This window comes from Rhopilema esculentum, chromosome 15, assembly GCF_057945365.1.
Source record: "Rhopilema esculentum isolate cy_ngs chromosome 15, ASM5794536v1, whole genome shotgun sequence".
NCBI lineage: Eukaryota > Metazoa > Cnidaria > Scyphozoa > Rhizostomeae > Rhizostomatidae > Rhopilema > Rhopilema esculentum.
Genome location: NC_142829.1, coordinates 4,531,976 through 4,558,504, shown reverse-complemented (window position 1 = coordinate 4,558,504; position 26,529 = coordinate 4,531,976). Strand labels below are relative to the sequence as shown.

The 26,529-nt window shown below is 36.4% G+C and overlaps 3 protein-coding genes across 3 annotated transcripts in view; 2 read left to right on the top strand and 1 right to left on the bottom strand.

Annotated features, from left to right (window-relative positions):
- The window catches only part of LOC135685174 (uncharacterized), a 43,250-nt gene extending 19,432 nt beyond the window's left edge, over nucleotides 1-23,818 (top strand). Inside the window, exons 6-7 of the transcript XR_016144659.1 lie at nucleotides 15,454-20,185; nucleotides 20,784-23,818. The gene's annotated coding sequence lies outside the window, so the exon portion shown is untranslated. The remainder of the gene's footprint in view (nucleotides 1-15,453; nucleotides 20,186-20,783) is intronic.
- On the top strand, nucleotides 3,051-11,370 carry LOC135685173 (uncharacterized). The gene has a single exon (XM_065201006.2). It carries the CDS (start codon nucleotides 4,253-4,255, stop codon nucleotides 5,579-5,581), a length of 1,329 nt encoding a protein of 442 aa, XP_065057078.1. The 5' UTR covers nucleotides 3,051-4,252; the 3' UTR covers nucleotides 5,582-11,370.
- Nucleotides 17,955-26,111, bottom strand: LOC135685168 (zinc finger-containing ubiquitin peptidase 1). Its single transcript, XM_065201003.2, has 10 exons — nucleotides 24,999-26,111; nucleotides 24,744-24,830; nucleotides 23,925-24,220; nucleotides 23,480-23,651; nucleotides 22,463-22,654; nucleotides 22,130-22,198; nucleotides 21,257-21,362; nucleotides 20,040-20,176; nucleotides 18,567-18,802; nucleotides 17,955-18,094 (listed from the first exon to the last, which is right to left on the bottom strand). The coding sequence occupies exons 1-10, from the start codon at nucleotides 25,165-25,167 to the stop codon at nucleotides 18,059-18,061; spliced, it is 1,500 nt and encodes a 499-aa protein (XP_065057075.1). The 5' UTR covers nucleotides 25,168-26,111; the 3' UTR covers nucleotides 17,955-18,058.
- Between the last annotated feature and the right edge of the window lie 418 nt (nucleotides 26,112-26,529).

Genomic DNA, 26,529 nt, shown 5'->3' with positions numbered 1-26,529 from the left:
ATCCTTTGAAAGGTGAGTTTCGCTGAGGGAGAGAATATGGATCTTTTTAAAGCTCTCTAAAAGATGACAGATGTTGTGTTTATGTGTTAGGAGCCCTCTGATATTCTGATGTAAGATTTTGAGGCCAGGCTTATTTTGCAATACAGCCAGCTCGGGTAACTCATAATGTGTGTCAGCGTTTACACCATTTGCTGTGTTTTGAATGTCAGCAGCTTCGTTCGGACTTTCGCGATCATGTTTTGTTAAGCACGATAAACAGCGAGCTTCATTAAGATCTTTGGTCAAGCATTTCAGGTGTAATGTGTCCTGACATTGCATACACGTAGCTCTACTTTGGTTTTTTCTCACTGTTTTGGCACACGAACAACACTTTATGGATGGACCTGGGCATGTTTCAACATCGCCACAGAGTAACAGCATCATTTGAATAAAAGTAGGCCCATCTGGTCGAAGCTGTATCCCACGGCTCTGTCGTTGTACCCAGAGCGAAGAAGATATATAGCTTTCAGAGAAATTTTCATCCATATCCAAATAATTTAGCATGATTGGTAATGAGTCGGTGCTGCAAAATGCAAGCTTCTTGATCGATGAAAACGACCATAGGAACAAACAGACGTAATAGAATCCAAGTCGTGCGACCGCCATAGCTTCAATTTCCATTTGCCGATATTGTACTCGAAATTTAATTGGACACTCCAGATTAGCCTTGGCCTACATGTATTTTTGCATAAGAAACTGGCTTTAAAAAAGGTGGTACTGGACAGTCAGAAAAAATTAAGAAACTTCAGTACTCGAAGCAAAAAAATTAAGAAACTATTAAATCGTGATAAAACTGAGAACAACAAAGTTTTTTAAAATCCAAGAACCTGATTGCCCTGTTGGCCTAGAACTTGAGACCCAAGGGATAAAAATATACGTCCTACATCTAAGTACAGCATCAGAATGGAATCGAATCTCTTGACGTGATAAGAAAGGTCACGAACATTTCATAACATCATTCATGACATCATAACTAAGAAACACTTAAGAAACAATGAGTATTGAACGTTCCAGAACATTAAGAAACTGGAATACTCATCCTCGATCTTTGTTTCTTATAAAAAAATGAGTGTACCTGAGTTTAACAAGTTGAGAAACTTGCAGTTTCAATTTTCCATAGTGGCACATTGAATACCACTATAAACTGCAACACTACACTTGACATGCAAACAACATTCATTCTTAACAAAGCGCCCACTCAAGAAGTTTACATTTAAAAACTTATTTTGACTTCAACTACTCAAGGGAGTATTATTGCCAGGTATTGACCTTAACGCGTAAGTAAGGGCCTTTTTGTAGCAAAATGGCCCGAAAATCTAAGAAACTGCCTACCCTCTTTTTCATGAGAATAATCTGAATTTTGTCCAGCCTCGATATTCTCAAGAAATTTTCGTTTTGAGCCTGAATATTTTCTTAAAAGTTTTCTTACTCTTATGATATTCTTAAGAATTCGATGATTCAGAGTCTGAATATTATTTAGAACAATATCCTAATAAGAAAAGTGTGTACCAGTGCCAGCCCCAGACCTTATTAGTTTCTAATAAAATATGACTGTGTATTTGTATCTGGCTATGCTGCCAGGCCTTTTACGAATGTCCAGAATTTTTGCCATTTCCATTTCCGTAAACTAGCTAAAAGTTAAAGATTGTTTTGTTTTTAAGACAATCCACGCAACAAATTGAAGGAGACACCCACTCACAAGTTTTTGGTGATAAGAATAACCTCTTTCCAACCACTCTGACCAATAAAAGCATTTCCGAACAAACGTCTATAGTACTGTAACATAACATTTTCCTCCATCAATGACCCTCGCGAGGTTTTAGTTTGTGCTTATTGGCAAAACCTGTTTCAGTTGGGATTTTTTGAAAAATTTGTGATGAATATGTCACTAAATTCATGTGATGCCAACTTGATGAGGATTTGTGCGAGGGGCAGTTCACTCTTCAGATTTTCACAAAAACAAACAAATTTTCAGGGATTTTCAGATAAAACAATAGGATTTCCAAAAAGTGCCCTCAGATTCGTGAAAGCCTCTGCTCCTCAAAAATGAGGCCACAAGCAGCGTTTTTATTGGAGCAGTCGTTTTCGACGGACATCGTTTTCATCAACAAAAACGGAGTGAAGCGAATACGGAGCAGGGTGAACGTAGCCTAAACCTAAAGATGAAAGCGTGTTTAATTGAAAGAAAATCAAGATATACCTCCATCCATCATGATTTCTACTAAGAATCCATTTGAAATATCTTTTGGAGTTTTATATTCCTCGGAGCCCTTTACAGTCCAGTACACATCATTGAATCTTTTTTAAAAAAATTAAAGTTTCTTAATTTTTTCTTGAGCTTTGTACTGATGCTTCTCAATCCTAGTACTAGTTTCTTATAGTAAAAAAACGTGTAATTGAATAAAACCTTATTTCGGTCATTGGCCTGCCATGATTGTTTTCAAGCTTAGGCTGGTACAATACAATGTCTTATTAATTTTCTGTTGGCTTGAATTGCTGGAAACCAAATATTCTAGCTAATTCAAGACTAGATTCTTAGCGGTAGCATAGCTAGGTTCTTAGCGGTAGTGCTGCTTTAAATATCATGGCATGGTCAGTTAATTATTTCCCCAGTTTTTGAAGTACAGATAACACCCACGTTAAAAGCCCATGAACTCATTTTTATAAAAAAAATTCACTCTAAAACTTGCAGAGCAAATTTTAAAGGTACATTATCTTCGTAATCTCCTCGTAATCGAAACGAAACGTCATTGTATTTGACATGTAAACTATTCAAAGCGTAATTGCAGTCGAAGTTTTTTCTAGAGTTTCTAATTCATCAGAAAGAAGATTTTGAAATTTTTCTGATCTTTGTATCAAAACATACTCAGAGCACTTAAATTATTTTCTTGAGTTCGTTTCAGACATAGGTCAAGATAGGCCGCAAACGAGAAAAATCAAAAGCGTTACCGATAAACCAATATTGTCTATATTCAGAAATTTCAGCGAACTTCAAAACATCAATTCGATCTATTTGATCAATAAACAGAGAAGAAAAAATATATACGCAATATAAAAACAACTGTTGGGAAAAATATATTTTCAAACTATTTATAAAATTTTATTCATAAGGTTACAACACACAATGGAAGCCTTCACGAGGATTGTTGTTGCAAGAGTTGTTCAATTTTTAGAAGTGATGGTTGGAAAACTTCTTAATAGATTCAAAAATTCAGATAGTCAGATAGTCAGAAACGGTGCACATAAACGGCTGAATATACTATGATCTTATAAATTTAATGTTTAAGTAAGCAAAGTATAGATATTTCAATGATTGACCTTTGAGGATTGTAGCTGATGTTATAATTTCTTTACCCGTATTTGAAAACCAAATTTAAAGATGGAAAACAGGAAAAATATTTTGATGCTGATAACGGAAGCAGTTTCTTAAATTCTATTTGATTCCTAATGTTGTTTCTGAATTTTAAAAAACTAGACAATACTAGTTTCCCAATAGAAGTTTTGTTTAATAATTATAATATGTAAAGTTCTTCTCGACTCCTGTACAATGAACATTGAACGGTGAAAAGCCCTGGTTTTTAAAGTGATACTAATGTTATTTCTTGGCTTAAACCATTGTGTGCATTGAGAATTTGGCTGGAAATTAATTGTTGATTATTTTGATCGATTGATCATTTGGTAACAATGTTGCAAAAATTAGAAAAGGGCAACCATTTTGATTTATGCAGAGCAGAACCGGCTCCAGTTTTAAGGCCGATTGGGGTTCTAATTCCAAAGTTTGAGCTGCAGGTTGTTATAACACCAGGTTCATATAAGCGGGTGTTTACTTTATTGTCGAAGTCTATGCGAATTTAAAAGGCAGACCCAAAGTGTGACCTTTAGAGCTACCCCTATTGATTATAGTCGCCAAATGTGTCCCCCCTGAATTGTACTGATTATGAGCATCAACCAATCAGCGCATGGATTCGCTTGCAAACCTCATTATTAATTAACACACGATTGAAATCATTCTAAATAGCTGTCGACCAATCAGATGCGGTGTTTCACGAAACCTTTGTGAAGTCTTTATGCGGCAGCATATGGGCCTCAGTTGTGAGTCCAAAATTTGCCATCGCGCCGGGTCATTGTACGTATTATGACACGAGAACGATTCGAAAAAATTTAAATAATATTGCCAAGATCATTTGCATTTTCGTTGCTGCCTGCGAGCTTGATGGCGACGCAGACACAAAATCTGAACAACAATAATGTGGTTGAGCAAGCCAAGCCAACAGACCAAGGGCAAACATCTACTCTACACGGGGAGTTCAGCGAACAGGAGAGGAAAGCGTTGGAGACTATTGCTCAAAGAAATGTTTTCAGCGTTTGTGCGCCTCAGTGGGTCAAGTCGGAGCATGGCACTATCGTCTGGGCTGCACAAAGTTCCACTGCTAGCCAAGATGTGAAGCCTTTGCTGCTGAACTCGAATGTAATTAACTCGGTTGCTAGTCCGTTGATACAGCCAAGATCTTTACAGCAGATATGGCCTTCTGTTAGCGACCATATAAATCCGATCCGGATTCATCTGGCCGCTCCACCAGGTATAACACAACCCACTTTGATAAACATGAACGGTGATATACAACAACAAGCCACGATCAATACTGTACCTGAACCAAATGAGGAGAAACCAGACTTGTCATCGTCTCCAAATTTAAACGAAACCGGTATTACAACAGTACATCCTTCGGACATATCATTGTCATTACCTCTACCAAACGAAGACGATAGTTCTCCGACTTCTGACGATCTCGAACAGTTTGCTAAGGAGTTCAAACAACGTCGAATTAAACTAGGATTCACTCAGGCAGATGTTGGCCTAGCTCTTGGAACACTTTATGGCAATGTTTTTAGTCAAACAACAATCTGTCGCTTTGAAGCCTTGCAGTTAAGTTTTAAAAATATGTGCAAATTGAAACCTTTGCTTGCAAAATGGCTCGAAGAAGCCGATATAAACACCACTGGTGCAACGACTGCTATATTTGATAAAAATATACCACTTGGAAGGAAACGGAAAAAGCGTACATCAATAGAAGTTTCCGTTAAAGGTGTACTGGAAAGTTATTTCTGTAAAAATCCGAAGCCATCAGCACAAGAAATTGGCTCACTGGCTGAGCAGTTACAGCTAGAAAAAGAAGTTGTTCGTGTTTGGTTTTGTAATCGTAGGCAAAAGGAAAAACGTATGACAGCGTCTGTTCCTCTTATTGAACAAATAGCTATTCATGCTAATGTTACAACTACTAATTTCCACCATCCACAATCGCATATAATCCAAAGCAGTCAACTTCAGCCTGTAAACATGCATCAAGTTGTATCGTTGCCACAATTATTGCAGCAGCATCAACTACGCCAAGAACACGAAAGCAATCAACAACAAACTGTTTCTCAACAACTTGACTTACAAACCCAAGTGCAAATTCAGCAGACTCAATCGTTTTCTGAACCAGAAACTTCTGTTGTTATAACTCACAATTCTCAACAACAATCTGTAACTGTCCCATGATCAAAAGTCCTGGAGCATTAAGGTAAATGCATAACCCAATATTAGGACACAAGACACACTGGGTTTGGTGACATTAAGGTTTTCCTATACAAAGCCAACCAAACAGAGCCATTTAAGGGTAAACATGCTTATTTACTTTTTTATGCATGTTTAATGTTACTCTTTTGAAAAGCATTGACTGGCAAAGTTTCCAGAAAGATTATCTAAAAGACTGTGATCCAGAGTAGAGCCCCAAACTGTTATATCTAACCCCTTATGTGCCAGTGTTAGTTGGAATAATGGGAAATTTGTATGTCGTTTAGAGAGATGTATTGTCTGAAAAATTAACTATTTTATAAGCATTTTACTCATTAGGCATTATTTATAAGGTTCTAGGGTAGCAATCAATAAACATTGAACTAAAGTTGTTGGATGTTAAAGTTGCAAAGCAATTCTTTAACACTCTACACAAAAAAGTGCTGAAATCTTTACATTGTGCAAACAGTTTTTAAGATTTTAATTTTATGGTATTAGAATGAGAACGAAACTAAGAATGAACATTCTACTTTGCAATAAAATTATTGGAATTTGATTCCTCCATTACTAAACTATAGTTGTTATTGTAGCTAAGCTGACACCAGGTTAATGCCAAAAGACACTTAAGTTATTAAACAAGATAATTAGAAAGTGTTAGTCAACTAAGATTATTGTTTTTACCTTTCAAAATGATTCACTGTCTATAACATACTTGTATCTACTTAAGACATGACAACTTATATGTTAAACTGCTCAATAAAAGCAAAGTAATAGGTATGCACTCTGAAAAGTGCATGTCATCCATAATGATTGCTATCAATGTTTTTATACCATTTTGTCACTAAACAACCCTATGATGGAAAAATGTTTTGGAATTGGTATTTGTTTGATATGTGCAGTATTGGTTGCAGGCTTTGGCTGTGTTCTAGATTAGGGAACTTTTTGTATATTAGTCATCATTTTGCATTTGACATGCAATGCATATCTCTTGATGATTGTTCTGTTGGCTGTAATTGTGTGCCTTGCAGATGCTCAATTTCATAAAAAAGATTGTTTTTTCTGGTTTCATTAAAATTGGCAGGTAAAAAAAGCAAATGTGCCTTTGGAGTTTTTTATCAGCTAACAGTTGTTTGCGATTCCCTGCTGCAAAATAATTAAATCCAGATGTTTGGGTCATACTTTTTCTGGAGAATTTAGTGGGCATTCTTAAGATATACAGGACAAAAATTGCCTATTAAACCCTTGGTTATCACAACCTGTCTTCTGCCAGTATTTCTTTAATTCTTTTATTCAATTTTCAAGTAAATCTAGTCATAACAACAAAGCTCCAACGATATTTGATTGGGTCTGGCATGGTGACTGATAAATTTGTTGTCCCTTATCTACCTATAGATTGTGATTTTATTTATTGCCTTAACTTCTACTCATCATAAGTCTTATTCAGCTGTGATTTTGAAAGCCATAATAAAAAGCCTCCTTTTTTTCCTATTCAATAATCCTATTTTTATGTGAACAAGTAAGAACATCAGTCCTTGTAAATCTGATTGCCATGGCTACAATTATAAACTGTGGGCTCCTGATTATTTGAAGTTCGGGCAACAGTGAAGTGTTTCAAATATCACTGAAGGGAATATCTTAAGAGAACAAAATACAATTAAATCATTGCCTTTCCTAATACCAAATTTAAAAAAGCCAAGGACATTTTTTACATTTCTATGCTTTTGTACAGGTGTTCATTCCAGACAGGCATTTAAACTGAGAGGGGACATTTTTCATACTTAGCACAGTCAAACATATACAAAACATGTTTGAGTAAGGGCATTTTTTTCAGGCATCATCTAATTAAAGATGCATTTACTTAAAGTAATATAGTATCCCCTAAAACTGCCTTGGTTATCATTTAACTTGAATAAATTTCTTCTGTGGTTTTTCTCTCTTGTTCTCTTCATACAGTAGACCCTGGTTATAGTCACGCCAAAAGTTACTCGACTTTTTTTGACATTAAGCAGAGTGTGACTGTATATTTGGGTCTAAATTCTGCATATTTCGGTCTAAATTTTGGGTGACTGTAACCAGTAATGTGACTTTAAGGAGAGTGTCTATAAGCTGAGTCAACCTGTAATTTTACATTTTGAGTTTTATTTGTCCTGTTCTTCTGTTTTCACAGTTTTCATGTTGTCTTTGCTTGCTTTGCTTCTTTCCTGTAAAAATATAATCCTGGGACTTATGTTCACGCACAAAGACCGAGATACAACTTTTTCTTTGGGGGGCCAGCCCTGATAAATAAATGTAGACAGCCATATTTTACAAAATAATATATTTTACTCATGCTGTTATAGATTTTTGGGGAGGCCAAGACGCCCCTGCCCCCAGTATCCTGGTCCTTAAGCACGCATATTCAAGTGTCTTGATAAAATGATTCCTCTCTCCAAGCCACCATAGTAGTCATATACGTTATTGGACATTTTCTTTTAACTAATGAAGCAGTGACTTGAATTTTTTTAGTGCAAATATAGTTCTTCAAACCTGCATATAAGGCAAAATTTTGGTAAGAACCTGCAGGGTAAAAAGAGCTATTTTAGACCTTATTTATAATCATCTCATTCGCCCTCATTCCTAAGGAGGATTCTTATTCAAAGAATTGAGAATACTTCTTAGCTTCTACTTTCAGTATAGATATCTAAGCTGTAGCACAATTGACACATGTTTTAAAGTGCAATTTGAAAGCATTGATTTTGTAAGACCCTGATCTCTAAGGTGGTAAAAGACACTGATTGACAAAGAACCTGCCTAGGCTAAACGGCTAAACTGAATGATATGGGTTCTTATATGCGGGTTTCTACTGTAGTTGTCATGTTGTGACAAAATAAGTTGAAGTCCTGCTAGATACACCTGTTGCAAAAAGGCAATACTCTTTCATCAAGAGTGAAATGCACATTCATTTTGGACTTTAGAGCAACTTTCCAAGATGTCCACCTATTTGTCCACCTATGCCAAAATTATTTTCAGTTGAAAAAGGGCAGATATCAGAGCTCGTGCCACGAATTTCAAGGTGGAGGGGCCAAGTTCTATTCATCGAACTTGAATTAAGTGCTGCAAAATAGGGCTACAAATCAGTGCATCAAATCATAAAGGGCTACAAACAAGATGACATGGTTTTGAATATGTTTTTAATGTTTTGACGAACAACTTAAGAATAAACATATCATGTGTCAAATTGCCAAGTTATAAGGAATATTAAGAAAGTTTACAGACAACAGGATTTCGAAGATAATTAATAGAGAGTGCGGGAAAATAACATTTCCCGCACTCTCTATTAATGAATATTAAGAATTGGGCGTCTGTTTATTGCTATAAGTGTGATATTGACACCATTAAAGTCAGCAGCTGCTTTCTGCGACTGGCTTATTTGCTATAATCTAACACACTAATATTTTGATGTGAACCTTCCCCATGTCATGTTTTTCCATAATAAATATTTATGTTGATGACATGGTTGCCTTGCAACTTTAAAAAGACACGATACAGTTGAAACCTACTGTTGTTGTTACGCAGGGACGGATTTAAGCGGCAAGGATTAAGGGTGCTGGTTAATGATTGGGTTTTAGTTACGGAAGGACGCGCGAATATTGGGGGTGTCGCACCCTTACACCCCCGTAAATCCATCCCTATTGTTACGTTATTTCTTTATCTAGCCAAAGTTGCAATGCAGTCATGTTGTTTGCTGTCTTCGCCAGTTGTTATGGACAGCCGAAGTTTTAAATGTTTACAAGGTCATTAATCCGAAATATTAAAACAATTTGCCACCCTGCAAAATTTTTTTGCAAAGGCTTATTTCACCAGGCCAGGGGCGGCCATGGGGCCAGGGGCGGATCCAGAGCAAATTTGAAGGAGGGGCAGTTGGTAGTGGGGGCGCTGAATAATTTTCAAAAATTGGTGACAAGAGTACGCTGTATACAACAATTTCAGATCCATTTTCAGAATAAACAACATAACTTTGAGGCAAACCTTGAAGCAAATTAACCTATCGGTCCAAGAACCTTTTTCACCTGATTCTCATTCTTCAAAAGGACGCACAATTTCCAAAAAAGGGTCGCCAGACTTGCTTCAACTCGTTGAGAGAGGAGCAACTGCCCCTAGTTGCCCCTTCCCCCTTAAATCCGCCACTGCATGGGGCTCAGTTTTGTCTTTACTGTTTGGTGGCTGAACAGTTAGCAAAGCGATAATAAACTGCAATCAGTTGTAAGTTGTGTAAGATAATCACTGAGAATGTGTTAATTGCCACGGAACCTTTTCTAAAACGTATCTTATACGAATGAAACGACTAAAGGTTGTACTCGTTTATACATTTCATAGTAACATCTTGTAAAATCGACCTAGTCATGCCAGCAGTAGTTTAAGCCGCGTTTAAACGAGCAATTTTTCCTTGGCAATTTTCCTTGACAAGTTTATTTACCTGTGTAGATTATAAACAAGTTTTGTTTGACAATGTTACTCATTTCGTGGAAAAAGATAAAAAATATCTTTGACAATATCTATTTGCGTTATGGCAAGCGGAGTTTAAAGGTTAGCTTCGGTTTTCTTAACTTTACTCTAATGAAATAATTGAATAGTAAGGAGGGGCGTACACTGACACCCACCAGCCCCCTGGTAACGCTACTGACTGCATGTAATTCGATTTGTATAATTTTTTCTAGATCTGTAACTAGTAACAGCAGTTATGCAGTCAGTAATTAGCTACACTCTAATGTATGGGTCGAGCATATAACAATCCATTTCCTTGACTTCACCAAAATTTGAAACCGTGAAAGGTCTAAATTATGGTGAAAGCCAAAGCAATAATGGAAATGGGTTGATATTCATGCTGAATACCTAGTGTTGTTCTTTTAAGACCATTGCATTAAAATACTCTTTTTATGGAAAGAGTATTAGAATAGAAAATCATTTAAATTTGCAAAATAAGCAAGTCGCAGTTTAGCCTTTAATTCACGCAGAGCTGTCTGTTTCTGGTTGTCGCACCCTCGAAATACTCCAAAAGGACTTGTAAAGAAAGATGTCTCTTTTTATTGTATATCATTCGAAGCTCTGGTACCCAGGGTAGGCTGGGTACTCTTTGATCGTATTGACCCCCCCCCCCTTGTTTGCTTGTGTTCCCCTCTCCCTAACTGTTTGTTTGGTAGCTGTTTGTTTAACGGTGATGCTCTCTACCAAAGTATCATGTATGTTATCTCAATAAACCGAAAGCATCGATCTAGCTTCGTTGAGGCATGCTCACGCAAGTGTTGGCAATAAAGTATTCTACCCGAAGCGTGGTTAAGGACTAAGGGGAGATTATTCTGTAAGACATGCAGAGTGGTTTAAACCTATGTTTAAACCGACAAAACGTCACTAATATTCAATCAAACAATGCTTTATATGCTACTATTTGTTTTCTTGTAAGCGCAGCTGAGCAAGCTAGTACACAAGAGCGGTGAATTTTGCCTTTGCTATGGAAAGCTGTCTATAGGATTACCTGTACACAAACCCCTCTCTATCATTGCACGTTAAAAGCATCTGAAGACCATACCTGCGTATAATGTTGTGGTAGAAGGAATTTTATCTGGCTGTAAATTACTGTTTTAATGTTTCTAAAAGCTTTGTAAAGGACATAAATATATGATTGAGAATTTTGTAAATTCATTTCTGTATGCTCGCTGTTTTAATCACTAGTCAATGAAGTGATGTAAAATTTGAGGTGCAAAGTTTGCCTCGTGTTAAAATGAAATGTAATCTAACACACACAGAGTTATTTCTGTTAAATTATTCTTCATTAAAGTTAAGTCATTGTTAGAGAAATATAAAATGCAGACAAAAAAACGTTTGGCCTTCAGAAGGTAAACATTGACATAGAAGATAATGAGATTGTGATTCATCTGACATTGCTTTGAAGAGATTTTCGAAGTCCATCTTCTTTGAAGAGACTTAGAACAACAAGTCCATCTTCTTTTATATCTTTAACCAGTGGGCGTATGCTTCAAGGAGTATATACAGTGGAGCCTCCGTGCAACGGACACCGTTTGGACCAGTTTAATTGTCAGTTGGAAAGTTGTGTCGGATTGAGGTTCCTTTGAGAGTGTCTTGCTCAATTGGAACAAACATACCTGTCCTTTGTTCAAAGGTGTCCGTTGTATAGATGTTTCCGTTAATGGACGTTCCCGTTCCGCTTTATATTATGGATGAGCCCCCTCCCTCAGTCAATCAAGTTTCCTCTCTATTAAACCCCTCAACGGTTTCTGCATACGTAACTCCTGTTAGATGCTTAATACAGAATTTACGGTACTATAAAGTCAGTTACCTAAAGAATAAGTATCTTTGCCATACCTTTTTAGCAACATCCGATTCAAATCTGGGACAAATGTCTATGGGTGACCACTATGTTTGATTTTGTTAAAACCTTACTAATTGCATTCCGGATTCAGGTTCTAATAAACGTTGCAATTTTGTTTTGAATGCAAACAGAGAGTCTCTCCTTGGCTGGAATGTAGAAACTTGATCAAGTTCTCTATGGTTTCATAAAAGCAAAAGTTTGAAATTCGTTTATCGATGCGCTTGCCACCGCAAGAATTTTTCAACTAGAAAATCAATTTTCAACAGCGATAGCCACCCTTCTTGGATACTTTGATGAGAAACCTCCTAAAGTTAGTAGGGTGTATTTTTTATTTCGACTAATGGACAATAATTCTTTTTAAAAGCTGTGAATGAAATGTTTGCAATAGCTTGTAATATTATAATGGTACAAATATTTGAGCGCATTTATGACATATCACTAAGGTGTATCTCAATGGAATATCCCACCGTCTCCTCTCACGGTGCCCATTGCAGCCGTCACCAGGGAAGCCTGCCCTCGCTGCCCCCTGGCGCTAGCCTGCGCAGCAGATTCAATCCTCCAAAGAGAGGATTGAATCTGCGAAGAAAAAGATTCAATCTCTTCTCTTTGGAGGATTGGGTCTGCGGCGCAGGCTACCCTGACGCAGGCGTCCTTGGCCGACACTGTTATTATTCTGTTGCAGAAGTAGTCGTTAGCTCGTTACATTCATAATGATTAGCTGTACCAATGGTCCACCCTTGTGATGAAAATAAGCTACATCTTTTCGACCATTATAAAATTATGATGAAAGAGAACAACTTTTGGAACTTTTTCTTTTTGCCTTTATGCACCTTACTGCGCTGTATTTGCTTTAGTGTTTTTCCAAGTAATTGGAGAGAAGGCACCAGGTGTTCAAATCTTTGGGTGTGTGAGATGCTATAATGGAAAAACTGAATTCTATTCGTTACAAACTGATTAAGCAAGCCAAGCCATATTTGATTGACTTTTCAGTAACTTGTAATCCTAAAGGTTGCATCCTCAACATTGTTTATTATTAATGCATACGTGGTATTTTTCGAACCAATATATGTTTTTTGATACCGCAATAACAAAATCATTTTGGAAACTAAATAGAACGGTGAATTTTGGGTATCGTGAGGATTACCGCAAACATTTTCGCTCCAACTAGCTGACACTAGCACATGAATTTTGGAGTGTCGATCAGCTTACAGATCTTGCTAAATGCATCTACAGAAACGTTAATTATTGTCAAATAAGATGAACTACGAAACTTCAATTTTTCTACCACATAGTCGACCTTATGCATAGTTATAGAAAATAGACTCTTAATTTACAACCCTCGGGGGATAACTAAACATATTTTTGGACGCAGACGTGCCATTATTCCGCAAGGCAATAGTTATTTTTCAAGACACAACAAGATCATTAAACAAATTTTGCATGTACTTTGCCCAGAAATCTCATTATTACACATATCTTTATATTCTCATTTCTAACGGGACATTCATTCACTTTGTTAATGCTAAATTTTGCTCCTAATAATTTTGCAATATTTCCCTATAGTTCTGTCCCTGTATGTCCCATACTTTTCTGTATGTTTCTCGAAATGGTACTGATAATTCCGCACATATTTCAAAAAGTGATACAGGTTATTCCGTTCTTATCAGAAAAAGGTACCCTCTATTGAATGGCACGTCCCTTTACCATAAACCTATTTAGTTACCCCCGAGGTAAAACCAGGGGCGTAACCAAAGAGGGTTCATGCTGATGCCGCAGACCCCTGTCTAGATTCTTTGTCTCTCTTCAAATGCTCCAATGTTTTTAGCTTGAAAGATGCACGAAAAGCTTCAAACAGATCCATCCATATTATGTATTCAATTCAAGCCTTTCCGCGTTTTCTAAAATGGATTTCTAAAATGATTTCTTACAACGAACAACGATTTTAGACAATTCATGCGTTATTGATGCTCAGGGATGCCGTCCAAAAAAGTAAGAAAAGGGGGGCTGTGCTCTACTCTAGAAGCCACAAGACCCCACTCATTGTCACATCCTATGTGTACTTTTATTAGTGTTAAAGATACTCTGTTGTGTATATGAAATCGTTCAAACTATTTTCCGTCTGGACTATAGGAAATCGCTAATTCATGGATAATCAATAGCATAAGGTTAGTTCACATTGCCAAGTAGGGAATTCGCCAAAGCCAAACATATAATGGCTTGTTAAGGATGGGACCTGGGTCCCTAAAGTCTCTCTGAATTTGAACAAGGGGTTGAGCCCCCCCTCCCCCGTGATACCACTGGTGAAAGTTGTTCTCGTTGTCTTTATATGGTAGGTTTAAATGAACGAGATTAGGTACTGAATATATTGTTAGACATGTGACCTCAGATATTGATAGGTATAGAACCGTGAGAGCCCAAGCCTTTGCCTCTTTACAACTAGAAGTATCCGTTTAATGACGTGTCTGTTGTTAGGACATGTCCCCTATTTGAAGGCGTCCGTTACTTGGAGGTGTCCGTAATTTGAGGATGTCCGTTTTTTGAAGGTATCCGTTATTTTAAAATTTCTGTTGTCTAGACGTCTTTTACACCAATGGGTTCCAATAGAATAATTTGTGTACTTTTATGACGCCTCTCTTAAATTTTATCAAAGTTCCACTTAGACAGATTATTGTACTCACGTGCTGACCATTCATTTGTTATGCGTAGAGAGATAATAACCTTAGTAACAAACTCTTTCTGACTAGCAAAGTTTCTGGCAAAGTCTGTTCGCCACCTCTCTGTAATTCCAGGCGTAGGAATCACGAGTTGTGGTCACATCGAGCGGAAGGACCAGGACACTGCTCGATAAGCATAGCTTCTCAGTGTCCTAAAACTACTTTTCGGATGCTAGGTAGAAACAAATCAAATCAAATGTTGTCAATTGGGCTTTCCTTACAGATTTTGTCCTACAAGTTTATTACGTAGAAATAAAAATCATATCCTATTATTACAGTATAAGTCTACAAATCCTTGCAACCCCACATTAACAACCTCATTCCGTGCCCCCTCTCCATTTCCTCCTGCCCTCTGCCTTTTCAAACTATGTTATTTGTGTCAAGTACATCGCTATACAATGGCGGATTTTAAGGGAGAGGAGCAACTAGGGGCAGTTGCCCTTTCCTCAACGAGTTGAAGCAAGTCTGGCGCCCCTTTTTTGGAAATTGTGTGCCCCTTTTGAAGAATGAGAATCAGATTAAAAGGTTCTTGGACCGATAGGTTGATTTGCTTCAAGGATTACCTCAAAGGTATGTTGTTTATTCTGAAAAGGTATCTGAAATTGTTGTATACAGCGTACTCATGTCATCAATTTTTTAAAACTTTCCAGCGCCCCCACTACCAACTGCCCCTCCTTTAAATTTACTCTGGATCCGCCCCTGATGTTATATGTGCTTCAATTGATTCTTTTCTGATAATTCTGAAATCTAAATTTACAACCAACCTTTTCTTTTAGGTCAGGGGATGTGCTGTCGGTCGTTTCTCCCGGAAACAGTTTATTTTTCATTGAAAAACATTTAAGCAACAAAGCGTTCCAAGGACTTTTGGCAGGGATTGTTACATTTCGAAAGAGAAAAGGTGCCTTCCTCTATTTCTTACGAATAAAGTGCCCATGAATTAAATTGATACCTATTATCGACTATGTTTTTCTTCTTTGGCTGCTACTGCAGTTAGGCAACGCTATTTTTATAAGGAATATAAATATATATAATACATTCTGAAATTCAATAAAAAGAGTGACTTATTGGTGGCTTTATGGATATGGCTTTATAATCTTTTGGATTTGGACTAAATGATTTGAAAGAAGGTTTAAGAATAGTCAAACATGTGAGAAACTGAATCCCAGTTAAATACTGGAATGTGGAAATGAGGGCGGGGTAGGCCTCAACCCCCATGTTAATGCCGAAACGTAGCCCTTTTCTACTTTTGCTATTGTTTTCTAGAATTTTTTGGAAGCCCCTTATCTTTTCATGGTATTACACCCCTGTTAATAAATGACAGTTGGTCTTCGTTCCAGAGTTTATTAGCCAATCCGAAAGCAGTAATCCTTATGAAAACTTCGGTCTTTCATTGGGATGTGTCGGTCACTTTTTGCCAGATGTGACTAAGTTTGCACATTAAAGGCAATCTGTCTCGTTGTGGATTGGTTAACGAGAACAATAGCTGGAACAATAGCCTAAACACGATTCCAGCGCTCCGCCATATTTTTTACAATGCGATAAATTAAAGGGGGACTGGAAACAATAAAAATCCCTTTGTTCTTGTAACCAATCAACGTCGTGACAGATTGCCTTTAAGACACATTCTGTGGTGTTTTTCAGACTTTCTGCTTGCAACTCAACAATTTTGAAATTAAACATCATCGCTTCATCCACGTTAAATTACGACCCAAACATGAAATTCATTATTGTGCCTTTCATATCCAGCACATTAAAAAAAATTAAAAGCATCCCGGGTTTTCTTAAGCTCGCCCTGCATGTATGGCATACATTGATACTACGTCACCGACTTTACGATCTGTGTAGAAAACTAAAAGTAAAAAAGCACGCTTTTCCATCATTCTACATGTTATTGCTCAGATATTAGCTAAAATATTAAGAGAAATAAACTGAGTAATACACAAAAATATTAATTCGAATGGCAGGTGAAAAAATTCAGGTAATAGAAACAATACAAACATCCTATTCTTAGGAAATTTTTATAAGAGCTTGACATTATTACTTTTTTATTTTGACAAATTTGCACAAAAATCACGAGGCGATAGATTCAAAATTCAAAGCAAACATGTAAATAGGCGATAAGAAGTTAATTGTTAACATTAAGCAAGTTATGGCTAAAAAGAAGCTAGAGGTAAAGTAAACTATCTCAATGGCTAAACTTTTAAAACCAAACCTTTACATTGGTTTGTAGTATTGTAGTATTGCATTAAAGTATTGCAAGTAAAGTTAGACATAAGAAAATATAATGATTATTACATGACTAAGGCTTTCGTTACATATATAGTATTGGTTTGCGACACGTTCAAGGCAGAGGTGGCGCCAGAAATCTTCCGACAGAGGGGCTGGAATTTCCGACAGGGAGGCTAAAATGACTAATATATGCAGTTTTCGTACGTTATTTTGTCAAATTTGCTCCGACAATAAGCTAAAATTTCCCCCGATTGGGGGGGGGCTAGATGCTTCCGATGGAGGGGCTGTAGCCTACTAGCCCTCCCCTGGCGCCACCACTGGTTGAGGAAGTTCTGAAAATTTTTTTCTGAAACCTGAAATTCAAAATCTGAAAATCTGAAAGTGACAATATTAAATTTTGAAGCAAACTGCACCTTAACCAAATCTTTATGAACAATATCAGAAAACTTTTGCCATTTGTGTTAACTTTACTTGATGTTGTATTACTTGATATCGTATTGTATTACTTTTTTTATAGATTATTTTTTAGCTAAAATAATTAGTAAACATCTTTTATTGATATTCATCAGTTGGAGCCGTCACTAAAAAGGAATTTAGACAAAGCTGCATAAATACATATTATATTCGAAGTTAAAACACTTGTTAACAAAACTTTGTTCAACGTGCTATATGCTAATACAACACATTGGTTAAATCTGAAGCTCAGGTCTAGAAACGATCGACATGCTTAAACCGAGCTTATCTTCACTTCAACATGTGATGGTACATCGGAAGCTAGCCTGTTGTTGAATCTTTTCTAGATGTCGCTGTTTATGACCTGGACATCGCTGAAAGCATGTATGAGGGGGAGAGTTGCGAGCTTACTTAAAAAATTTAATTTATCTATATGTAAGTAGGCAGAAATTCACTTAAAATACTGTCAAGAGATAATTAAAAATGGATATAATATTGTCTTTAATGGGAATAACGGTTGTTTAGCGATCATTAATCCGGTATGAGAAATCGCATAAACCGCCCTTGGATTGTTAAAGCAGACAGCAAGAAAGCACCTTTTGGCGCAGTTGCTGTTCTGGTTTTCAATCAAAACATTCTTTTTCCATCTGTTGTCGTTTAGCGCATTGATCAAGAAGCAACTAGTCGCGGTGTGAAGAGCTAAGGAACTCTTAGAGACTCCAGTTGTTTGCTTTGCTAGAAAGAAAAACAAAAATAATTTTACAAACAATTGAGAACTCTTACTGATTTGGAAAGAAATAAATCAAATCTTGAAAAACATAGAAGCATTTAGCAATATGTGCAAGCAGTTCAAGATATGGCCTTTCCTGTATGAAGACTAAATCACTTGACGTTATATTAGCTTGAATAATTTTCACTCATGATTGTTTGGCCACTGGAATATAAGAAACCTGCATTCTCTATAACAGAAGATTAAAGATTATCGCAGGGGATAAGACATGACTTTGAAACCGTTGAAAATTTCCAAACTGCGTTGCCTGTAAACTAAAACAAGTCTCAAGAAATTATCATGTTTCTAGCCCAATGCAAAGCTTAAAACAGGATTCATTTTGCCAATGCCTTAAACTTTCCGACCAGCAATTATGTTTCTAGAGAACATTTGTGTCAAAATATGAATCATTATAACTATTTCCTCGCATTGTTTTACCTCTATCTCCAAGTCGTCTTCGTAAAGGCCGTCGATATACAAAATCTGATATTGTTTTGACCTCATTTGTTTCAAGGACCTCCGCAGCAGTCGTAGCTGCGCACTCACGTTGCTCGAGACGTTCTGCAGCAGCGCTTTCATTTGCCGTGGTGCGTGGGAAGGATCAAAAAGCAAAAGATATACAGGACATTCCCCTCTTGGATGTTCCTCGACACCGATGCACAGGCGACTGTGACCTGGAACCAAAGAACTGATTTGAGTAAATCTAATTAGGCCTATTAAAGTCTGTTTTAATGTCCACTATGCCGAATCTTACCACTGAAATATTAAATTATACTTTTAATCACATTAGAGTTCCTCGGTGTGCCCTGAACTGACATTATGAAGGTCACCGAAATTGGTTATTCTTTCTGTCGGTATGTCGAAAACTGGCGAATGAACGGGAAAGACATCTTTAACCAAAACTTTAAACGCACTCCGTGAAATGGAACATCAATGTCTGCAAGCACCCGAAACATTCGGTGTTCTATAGCGTTTCTACAATAAGAGACCTGCTTGTGATTTTTCGGAGGTCAGACAGAGATCGTTGATTGGTCATCTTTTGATTGACATTTTGTAGTTTATGGTAATCGATGGTCTACAACTTACATTGGCTCTGTCGCGGAACGCTATTATTTTCTTAGTCAGCCTTTCTAGCTTCACCCTAGAGTGATCTAGGATTTATACAGAAATGCTATGCTTTCTTCAAATTTCATGCGGTTCTTGCTCTGTGCCTACAGATTTGGAACTTCTGTTCTTCTTAGGGCCAGTTTTCACCAAAACAAACAGTATAAAAGGGTATTTTTGATAACAAAGCCGCTATAGCTATTCTACATGTTATCTTTATCAGCGACTTTACTACAGAGCTAGCAACCTTTTGAGTAGGGCGCAACGGCAAAATTAATTTGATTTTTTACTTCAGGATTCCTATCTGGTACACTCTTTTTTTATAAAAATATTGTTTATAAAAATATTCAGGCTCATCAGAATCATCAAATTTTTAAGAATATTATAAGAATATTGCTCAGCCTCAGCTCGCAAATTCGTGTCTCATTTTTCAGCAGTTGTCTGTTTTCCATGTTAGAACAGAGAATCGCTCTTCTAGCATATATCGGCTTTTCAGAATCGTTTCTTTTCGAGGACGGGCGACGTTCCCCTGAAACCATATCAGATTTGAAAAAGTTCTTTAAGAATATTGAGGCTGGACAAAATTTAAAGTATTCTTATAAGTAACCACAGCATGGTAGAGGCACGCGCCCGAAAATTTTATGTCCAAGAGCCCCAGCTTGTACATTCCCTTTTGCAAAAACATGCTTCTACACATCTCTCATTATTCTCTTTCTACTTAAATACCCTAACTGCAGGTATCCCTTTTACATACTGTTTCATTCCAAGATTGTTTTGGATTGAAACACCCCGTAAAGCAAATTGTACCTTGATGTTGCAGAAACAACGGTGGAGATGGCTCGTGAGAATTGCTTATCCTGTTGTAATATTGATGTATCCATGTGAACATTCTGGGGTGTGTTCCGTCGCTTCCTGTTGCTTCATGAAAATCAACCAATTTTGCCCTGAAAAAGGTAATTTGGTATTGCTTAACTGGAACAAAATTCTTAACAATTTCATATTTTGAATCATATAAAAACCTTTTGATGTATGACATTTAGTTTGAAGAGTGTCATAACCAAGGCTGGTGACAAAGAAGCATATTTCCTTCTACTCATAAGAAGACCCAACTATCATAATTGATACCAAAATCAACTTTTTGCAAATTCCCAGCAAAAATCTAAACTGGCACAACAAAATCAATACATTCCAGTTAACACTAACGAAATTCATAATGTGTTATGACACAATCTGCAAAAGCTGCACAGAATTTTTCACAAGTATCTCCTGGGTTCGAGAAAAATGGGAAATATATGTTATTTATATCATTTTTTCAATCCTTTTTCTCTGTCGAATATTTACAGTGATCAATATATTGTATTCAGGCAAAGAAGTTTAAATGTATAAGAAGTTTAAACCAACTGCCAATAGACCAATTCGAACGAAAGCATTAGGACGCTTGTGTTCTCAGCTCAATAAAAACGAATTCGTGTGTTTCGTGTGGACACGTAAATTTTGTTTTCCAAACAATTAAAAACCCTGGATAATGATTTTTTATTTTTACATTTTCAGTCACAGATTTACTGTTGTCCTTGGAAACGGGAAATGAAAATGCAAAGAATTATTATTTTAAGAAGTTCATTCGAAAAAGTTTCGGTGAAGACGGAGTCTTAGACTCTAATGAACAGAGGGTTCTCCCTGGTGAGTCATGGCTCTACAACCCACGATCCGTCAGTTACAATCCTACAATACAAGGTCTAAACTATCCTATTTCCAGCACATGCTGTTTTATATCGTAGCTGAGCTGATTGAAATCGTGTGTTGATATTCCATGTTCGGCCTATATTCCCTTGTAGAGACGTTTTTCCCAGCAAATAGAAAGTAACTCGCAATCACAGCCTTTAATAAGTATGGTAGCGTTAGATTAACAAGCTATAGCTATATTTCAAGCCCTTTTCTGCTTAATATCATCAATGAGCAGTTTATCTTTCACGCTGGAGTCAACATGGCTTATACCCCTTCACAGTTATTTCCTTCCAGCTCACCTTATTCTTAATGATCGCAGAAGTGCAGCAATTTCTGTTGCACCAATCCATTTGCTTGTATTATGAAGTTTGTTGCCAAGCTGTTCTGCGCCTTGTTTATCGAATCCTGCAAAGTTATACGTCATTTCATCATAAAAACTAGTAAATGACACCTTTTGAAGGTTTATACTCAATATGTAGATTGATAGGAAATATAAACTGACATTGAAATTTTGCATCTAGCAAGTGATTGACCTAAATGATTTGAAACATGAAACTTTTGATTAGTTGATTGATTGATTTTTTGTTTTGGCTTCTAATAAACTGGCTGATTGACATAGAACTACAAAAAAAGCTGATGCAAATGGCTTGGAATCTTGAAGTTTGGTCCTTTTTATGTTATGCTATTGGAGAGGTTTTTGGGAACATTCCTTGAGATGTGGTCACATTTTGGGATTTGCCATTCTGGAATCTCATAACTGTAGATGCATTTCATACCAGAGCATGGACTTGGACCCAGCACACCGGTTTGAGACTAGAGATCTAAGATTTGCCCTGTGCAACTGAGATTAGCACTTAAATAAAATGTGATTTAGGCTGTAAGACAGGACTTGGATTCTGTCACCACATAGGACCTTATGAGTTCAAGATAGTCAGCCTTTTAAAGACCAATTACACTTCAAAAAATCACTTGTTTGTTAACTCTGATAAAGACCAATTGTGCCTTAGCAAAAAATTATGTTTACATATTTTATTGTCATTTAAACCTTTCCTCTTTCTTTGCAAATTTTCATATTTTCCTTTCTAAAAGGCTTTAGAATTTCCACTCAGAAGAACAACAGTCATATGCCATCAAATTTTAATAGGTCATATTTATGAAAGAAAAAACATTACCAAGTTGCCATGCATTTTCAATCATTGACTGAATTTTTGGTATTGAGGGTATTTCACCCCCATCAATCCCTGAAGATAGAAAAAAGGTACATGAAATTAACCAAAGTTCTAGTTGTGAAAAAGGCAAATCAAAGCTATTCCATCAAAACTTAATAAGTAACAAGTATGCCATTTCTTCATAGAGAAGAAATACCTTTTCTTAGAATCATTCAATCTGCAATGAATCTTCATTTTTGCTTTTCTAGCAATACCCAGAATACTGCTATTGCTTGGTTCATTTCCAAATAGGCATTCACCTCAGCATCCTACAAAATTCTTTAAGTGCATGCTAACCTTTTGAAACCACATCTCTGTAAATACTACTGCGAAGCAGAGCAGAAAGGATCATCTGAGTGTTCCTATAGCCACACCCCCAACCAGCATCACCAACACCACTTGCAAAATGATCTGTCTCCAAGCAAAGTTGCACAGTACGGATACCACTGACTCCATTTGAATAGCTAGCTTGAAGGCAGGATATGAGGCCTAAAACGTGTCAGCAAGCAAATATATTTCTTGAAGCAGATTATTCAAAATATTGAAAAGTCTTCTAGTTCTATTGATGTAGTCAGTATTCAAATATTAATGATTTTATGAAATATTAGTCCACTTAGACATGTTTTCAAAATCAAAAGTAACTTTCCAAACAAAATAAGACATTTTACACCATTTGTTAGAATTATTCTACACTTTTCATGATTATACAAAACAATCCAATTTCAGCAAAGGTGCAGGCAAGTAAAAGTTTGTACATACAAATCATATTATGTGTTAAATATATATACACAAATTTTCTTGGTTGGCATTTTTTAAAGCACTTCCTATAATGATTATGGGTGTTTTTCAATGCTTTTCCTGTTTAGATTTCCCTTTTCCCACCTCATACATGAAAGCATTTCTTCAAAAACTATTTATTAAGTATTTGACTGGTGGCCAAATTAATTTGATATGGTAGAGACAATAATTAATCAACAGAAAGCTTTATCGAAAAGACAATATATGTAAAATAAAAACTTAATTGATGCAAATAATTAAAAACAAAGTTTTATGTTGAGAAATTGGCTAATTGGACTATCCAGATATGTGGTACTGAACATGGTTGAAAAGCTATGAACACATCAAGAACTACAGTGTTGAGTAGAACTTTAAACATGATATCCTCAGATACATAGACTAAAACATATAAACTTTATGTTAATATGTTACCTGCAAATAGTCTTGAATATCTGCTTCATGTACATTAAGATTTCCTGATAGCAGAAACTAAAAGCAATAGCTGAAACCAATGATAAAGAAAATCACTTGACTTACCTTGAGTGTGTGATTCCTTGCTATCATGCCCAGTCATAAGTGTTTCATACATATCAGCTTTTCTTGCATAATATTCACCTACACTCATCTTCATTTTTCCTACATCCTGTTTCATTTTTTGGTCATACTGCTTCGTATAACCACCTTGATTCGGTAGCATGCCATAAATTGTCTGCAATGTAAAATGAAGGTAAGAATTCTTCAAATTACGCAAAGAAATAAAGAAAGGAAGAAAGGAAGAAAGAAAGAAAGAAAGAAAGAAAGCAAGCAAGAAAGAAAGAAAGAAAGAAAGAAAGAAAGAAAGAAAAAAAGAAAGAAAGAAAGAAAGAAAGAAAGAAAGAAAGAAAGAAAGAAAGAAAGAAAGAAAGAAAGAAAGAAAGAAAGAAAGAAAGAAAGAAAGAAAGAAAGAAAGAAAGAAAGAAAGAAAGAAAGAAAGAACACTTACTTGCAATTTTTTGAATTCTTCTTCCTCCCTTAGTCTTTGCTGTTCTTTTTCAATGTCATGTGCTGATAACCAATCTTCGTGCAGTTGTAGGTCAGTTTCTAAAGCTGAGTCCAGCTCCTGCTGAGAAAGTTGAGCCAACAAATTATCATTTAAACAAGACTGCTGCTGCATCTGCTGTGATAAAATACCATTTGATACTGACAAGGACTGCCCAGTTGCAAGAGACATAAGCTCTGCATCATCTTGATCTTCCAGCATATGTGCAAACATATGGTCATCCCACTCTGAGGCAAACACTGAAAAAAAAATCTCTTTAAAAAAGCATAAAAAAATAATCTACTTGTTGCTACATTTTAATACTTGCATTGTTAAATAAGAAAGCTCCTTTTGTTTATGTATGTTCTTATGAAAACCTTTTTAGGGTGTTTCATATTATTAAGAAAGGTTATCCCCGAGAACAATTTCTTAAAAGATACATAAGGCAGTTCTAAACGTATTACATCTCTTAGATATTCAACTTTATTTTCCTAATGTAGTCTCTAAAAATCTTAATACATGGTAGCAGCTTTCTTTACATTCACATCTTTTTTAGATTCATTTGTATGGTAGTGGATTGCCCTGAAATCATCACGATATTGAAATATGACAGAGTCAACTAAAGTAGTCAATCAATTTTGGTATGTGTGATTTCTACATACAACAAACGTTTTTATACCAGTCAGACTGGTATCTCACTCAATTCTGAAAATGTTATTTGTATACACTTGAAAATACTAGGTATGCAGCTAAATTTTTGATGCAATCTTTTAGTCTTCTTACCTAGATCTTGGCAGTTGGCATATGTGCATATTTTCATGCTTTCCCCTTCATCCCAGCACGGACTGGCATGCACAGCAGTTGAAGTACCTAAACATTCGATACAATACGAAATTAAAAATCATATACTTGAAAAATTATGAGAAAATGGCTTACTAAATACTCATTGTGAACAAAATAGAGAAGATATCTTGATCAAAAGGAAATTTCAATAGTTTCTATAATAATTTCTGCTTGTAAAAAGAAAATTGACGTTACCTGCTGGGGTTCTTTGGGGCGGCTCCGCCAGTTCTTGTTGCGTTCCATGTTCTGAGGTGCTGGAAAAATGTTGTTCCACATGATGAGAGATATGGTCCTGGTGTACCGAAATACCACAAACTGGACAAATGCAAGTCCTGAAGCCAGTTGTCAAATTTAGGTGGTCCATGATTCAATTAGACTTTTACTGTTTATTGTTGTGATTATTTCGTATTTCCGGTTGTTTAGGGGTATACCCCTTTCAAATCTAGGCCAAGAGTATCAAGCTTTATTCAACACATATTTATTGCAATTCTACTGTGTAGCGTATAGGAAATGTAGAGCAAATGGCTGATGTTTAGGAAAATTTCATAAATTTTGTCTTTCAATGCGCTACTGAGCCAGAATCAAGCATGAAGCATAAAAGCATGAAGTACCCGCAGCTCCGTGCACATGTCACCCGCCATTTTTGAATTTGGCAAGTGGTTTTGAGTGGATAGAAATGAGTATAATTAAACACAACACACATTGTGTCCACCAGCCAATCACGAGTTTCGTTCATGAATCTATCACAGCCTCCCCAGCCTCAGTGCTTGTTTTTTCAGACCTAGGGGGCTTTTTACAAATTGAAGCGAACTGTTTTAAAAATACCTTTTGCAAATTTTTATTTTGGCCTTGCCAAAAGAGAAGTTGGCACAGTTTCAAAGGAAGCTGCAGCACACCATCCAGCAATTGTGCACCCGTACAATGTAAGAAATGCATATTGTGGAAATTAAGGTTTTCTATTCTATAAAATTCAAAAAACAAAGCTCTTCGATACCACTGAAACAATCTCCTTGAAGAATCCGTAGAGGTACCATGTTTTGCTAGATGTCATATTTTTAGAAGAGCGTTCCCTGACCTTAGGCGACCCGTGATTCATTGATGCAGTCAAATATCTCCTGGACGTATATGACACGAGGTCAATCGGAACATCCGAACCAGATTATTCACATTCGCGCTCTTCAAGTTTGCAATATCTCTGCATAATCATGAACCATTGTGAATGAATGCAAATGATTGTGAACCAGCATTGATCATCATGAAGCAGTGTTAATCATCGTGAATCATTGTGAGTGATCGAGAATCATCATCAATGACAATCTCAACGAGAGTAATTTCTCACCGAGACCCTATATTCTGATAATTCTTCTTTACGAACATCTTCATAGAAAAGCCCAATCCTTCTTGCTACCGCTCTTTACTGAGCTCATATTACGTACCAGACATTCTCTTCGTACATAGCCATTGGACCTCTATGTTTTAATAAAATGTCGTACAAATGTTTTAAAAATCTTTGCTAGCAGCTTCGAAAGTTTAATTAATCGATTATAAGGGGTCGTCCTCTTTATCAGCATCGCCACGATAAATTGTTAACCCTTAGACATCTTCAAAATAAATTTGGACTGACTTCTAAGTCGCGCATGTGAGTCTTTACATGGGCCGTATTTAATGCACACGATCTTATCACCATCGCATGTTTTCTTTGTTTGACATCAAAGGCTTCAGAAAT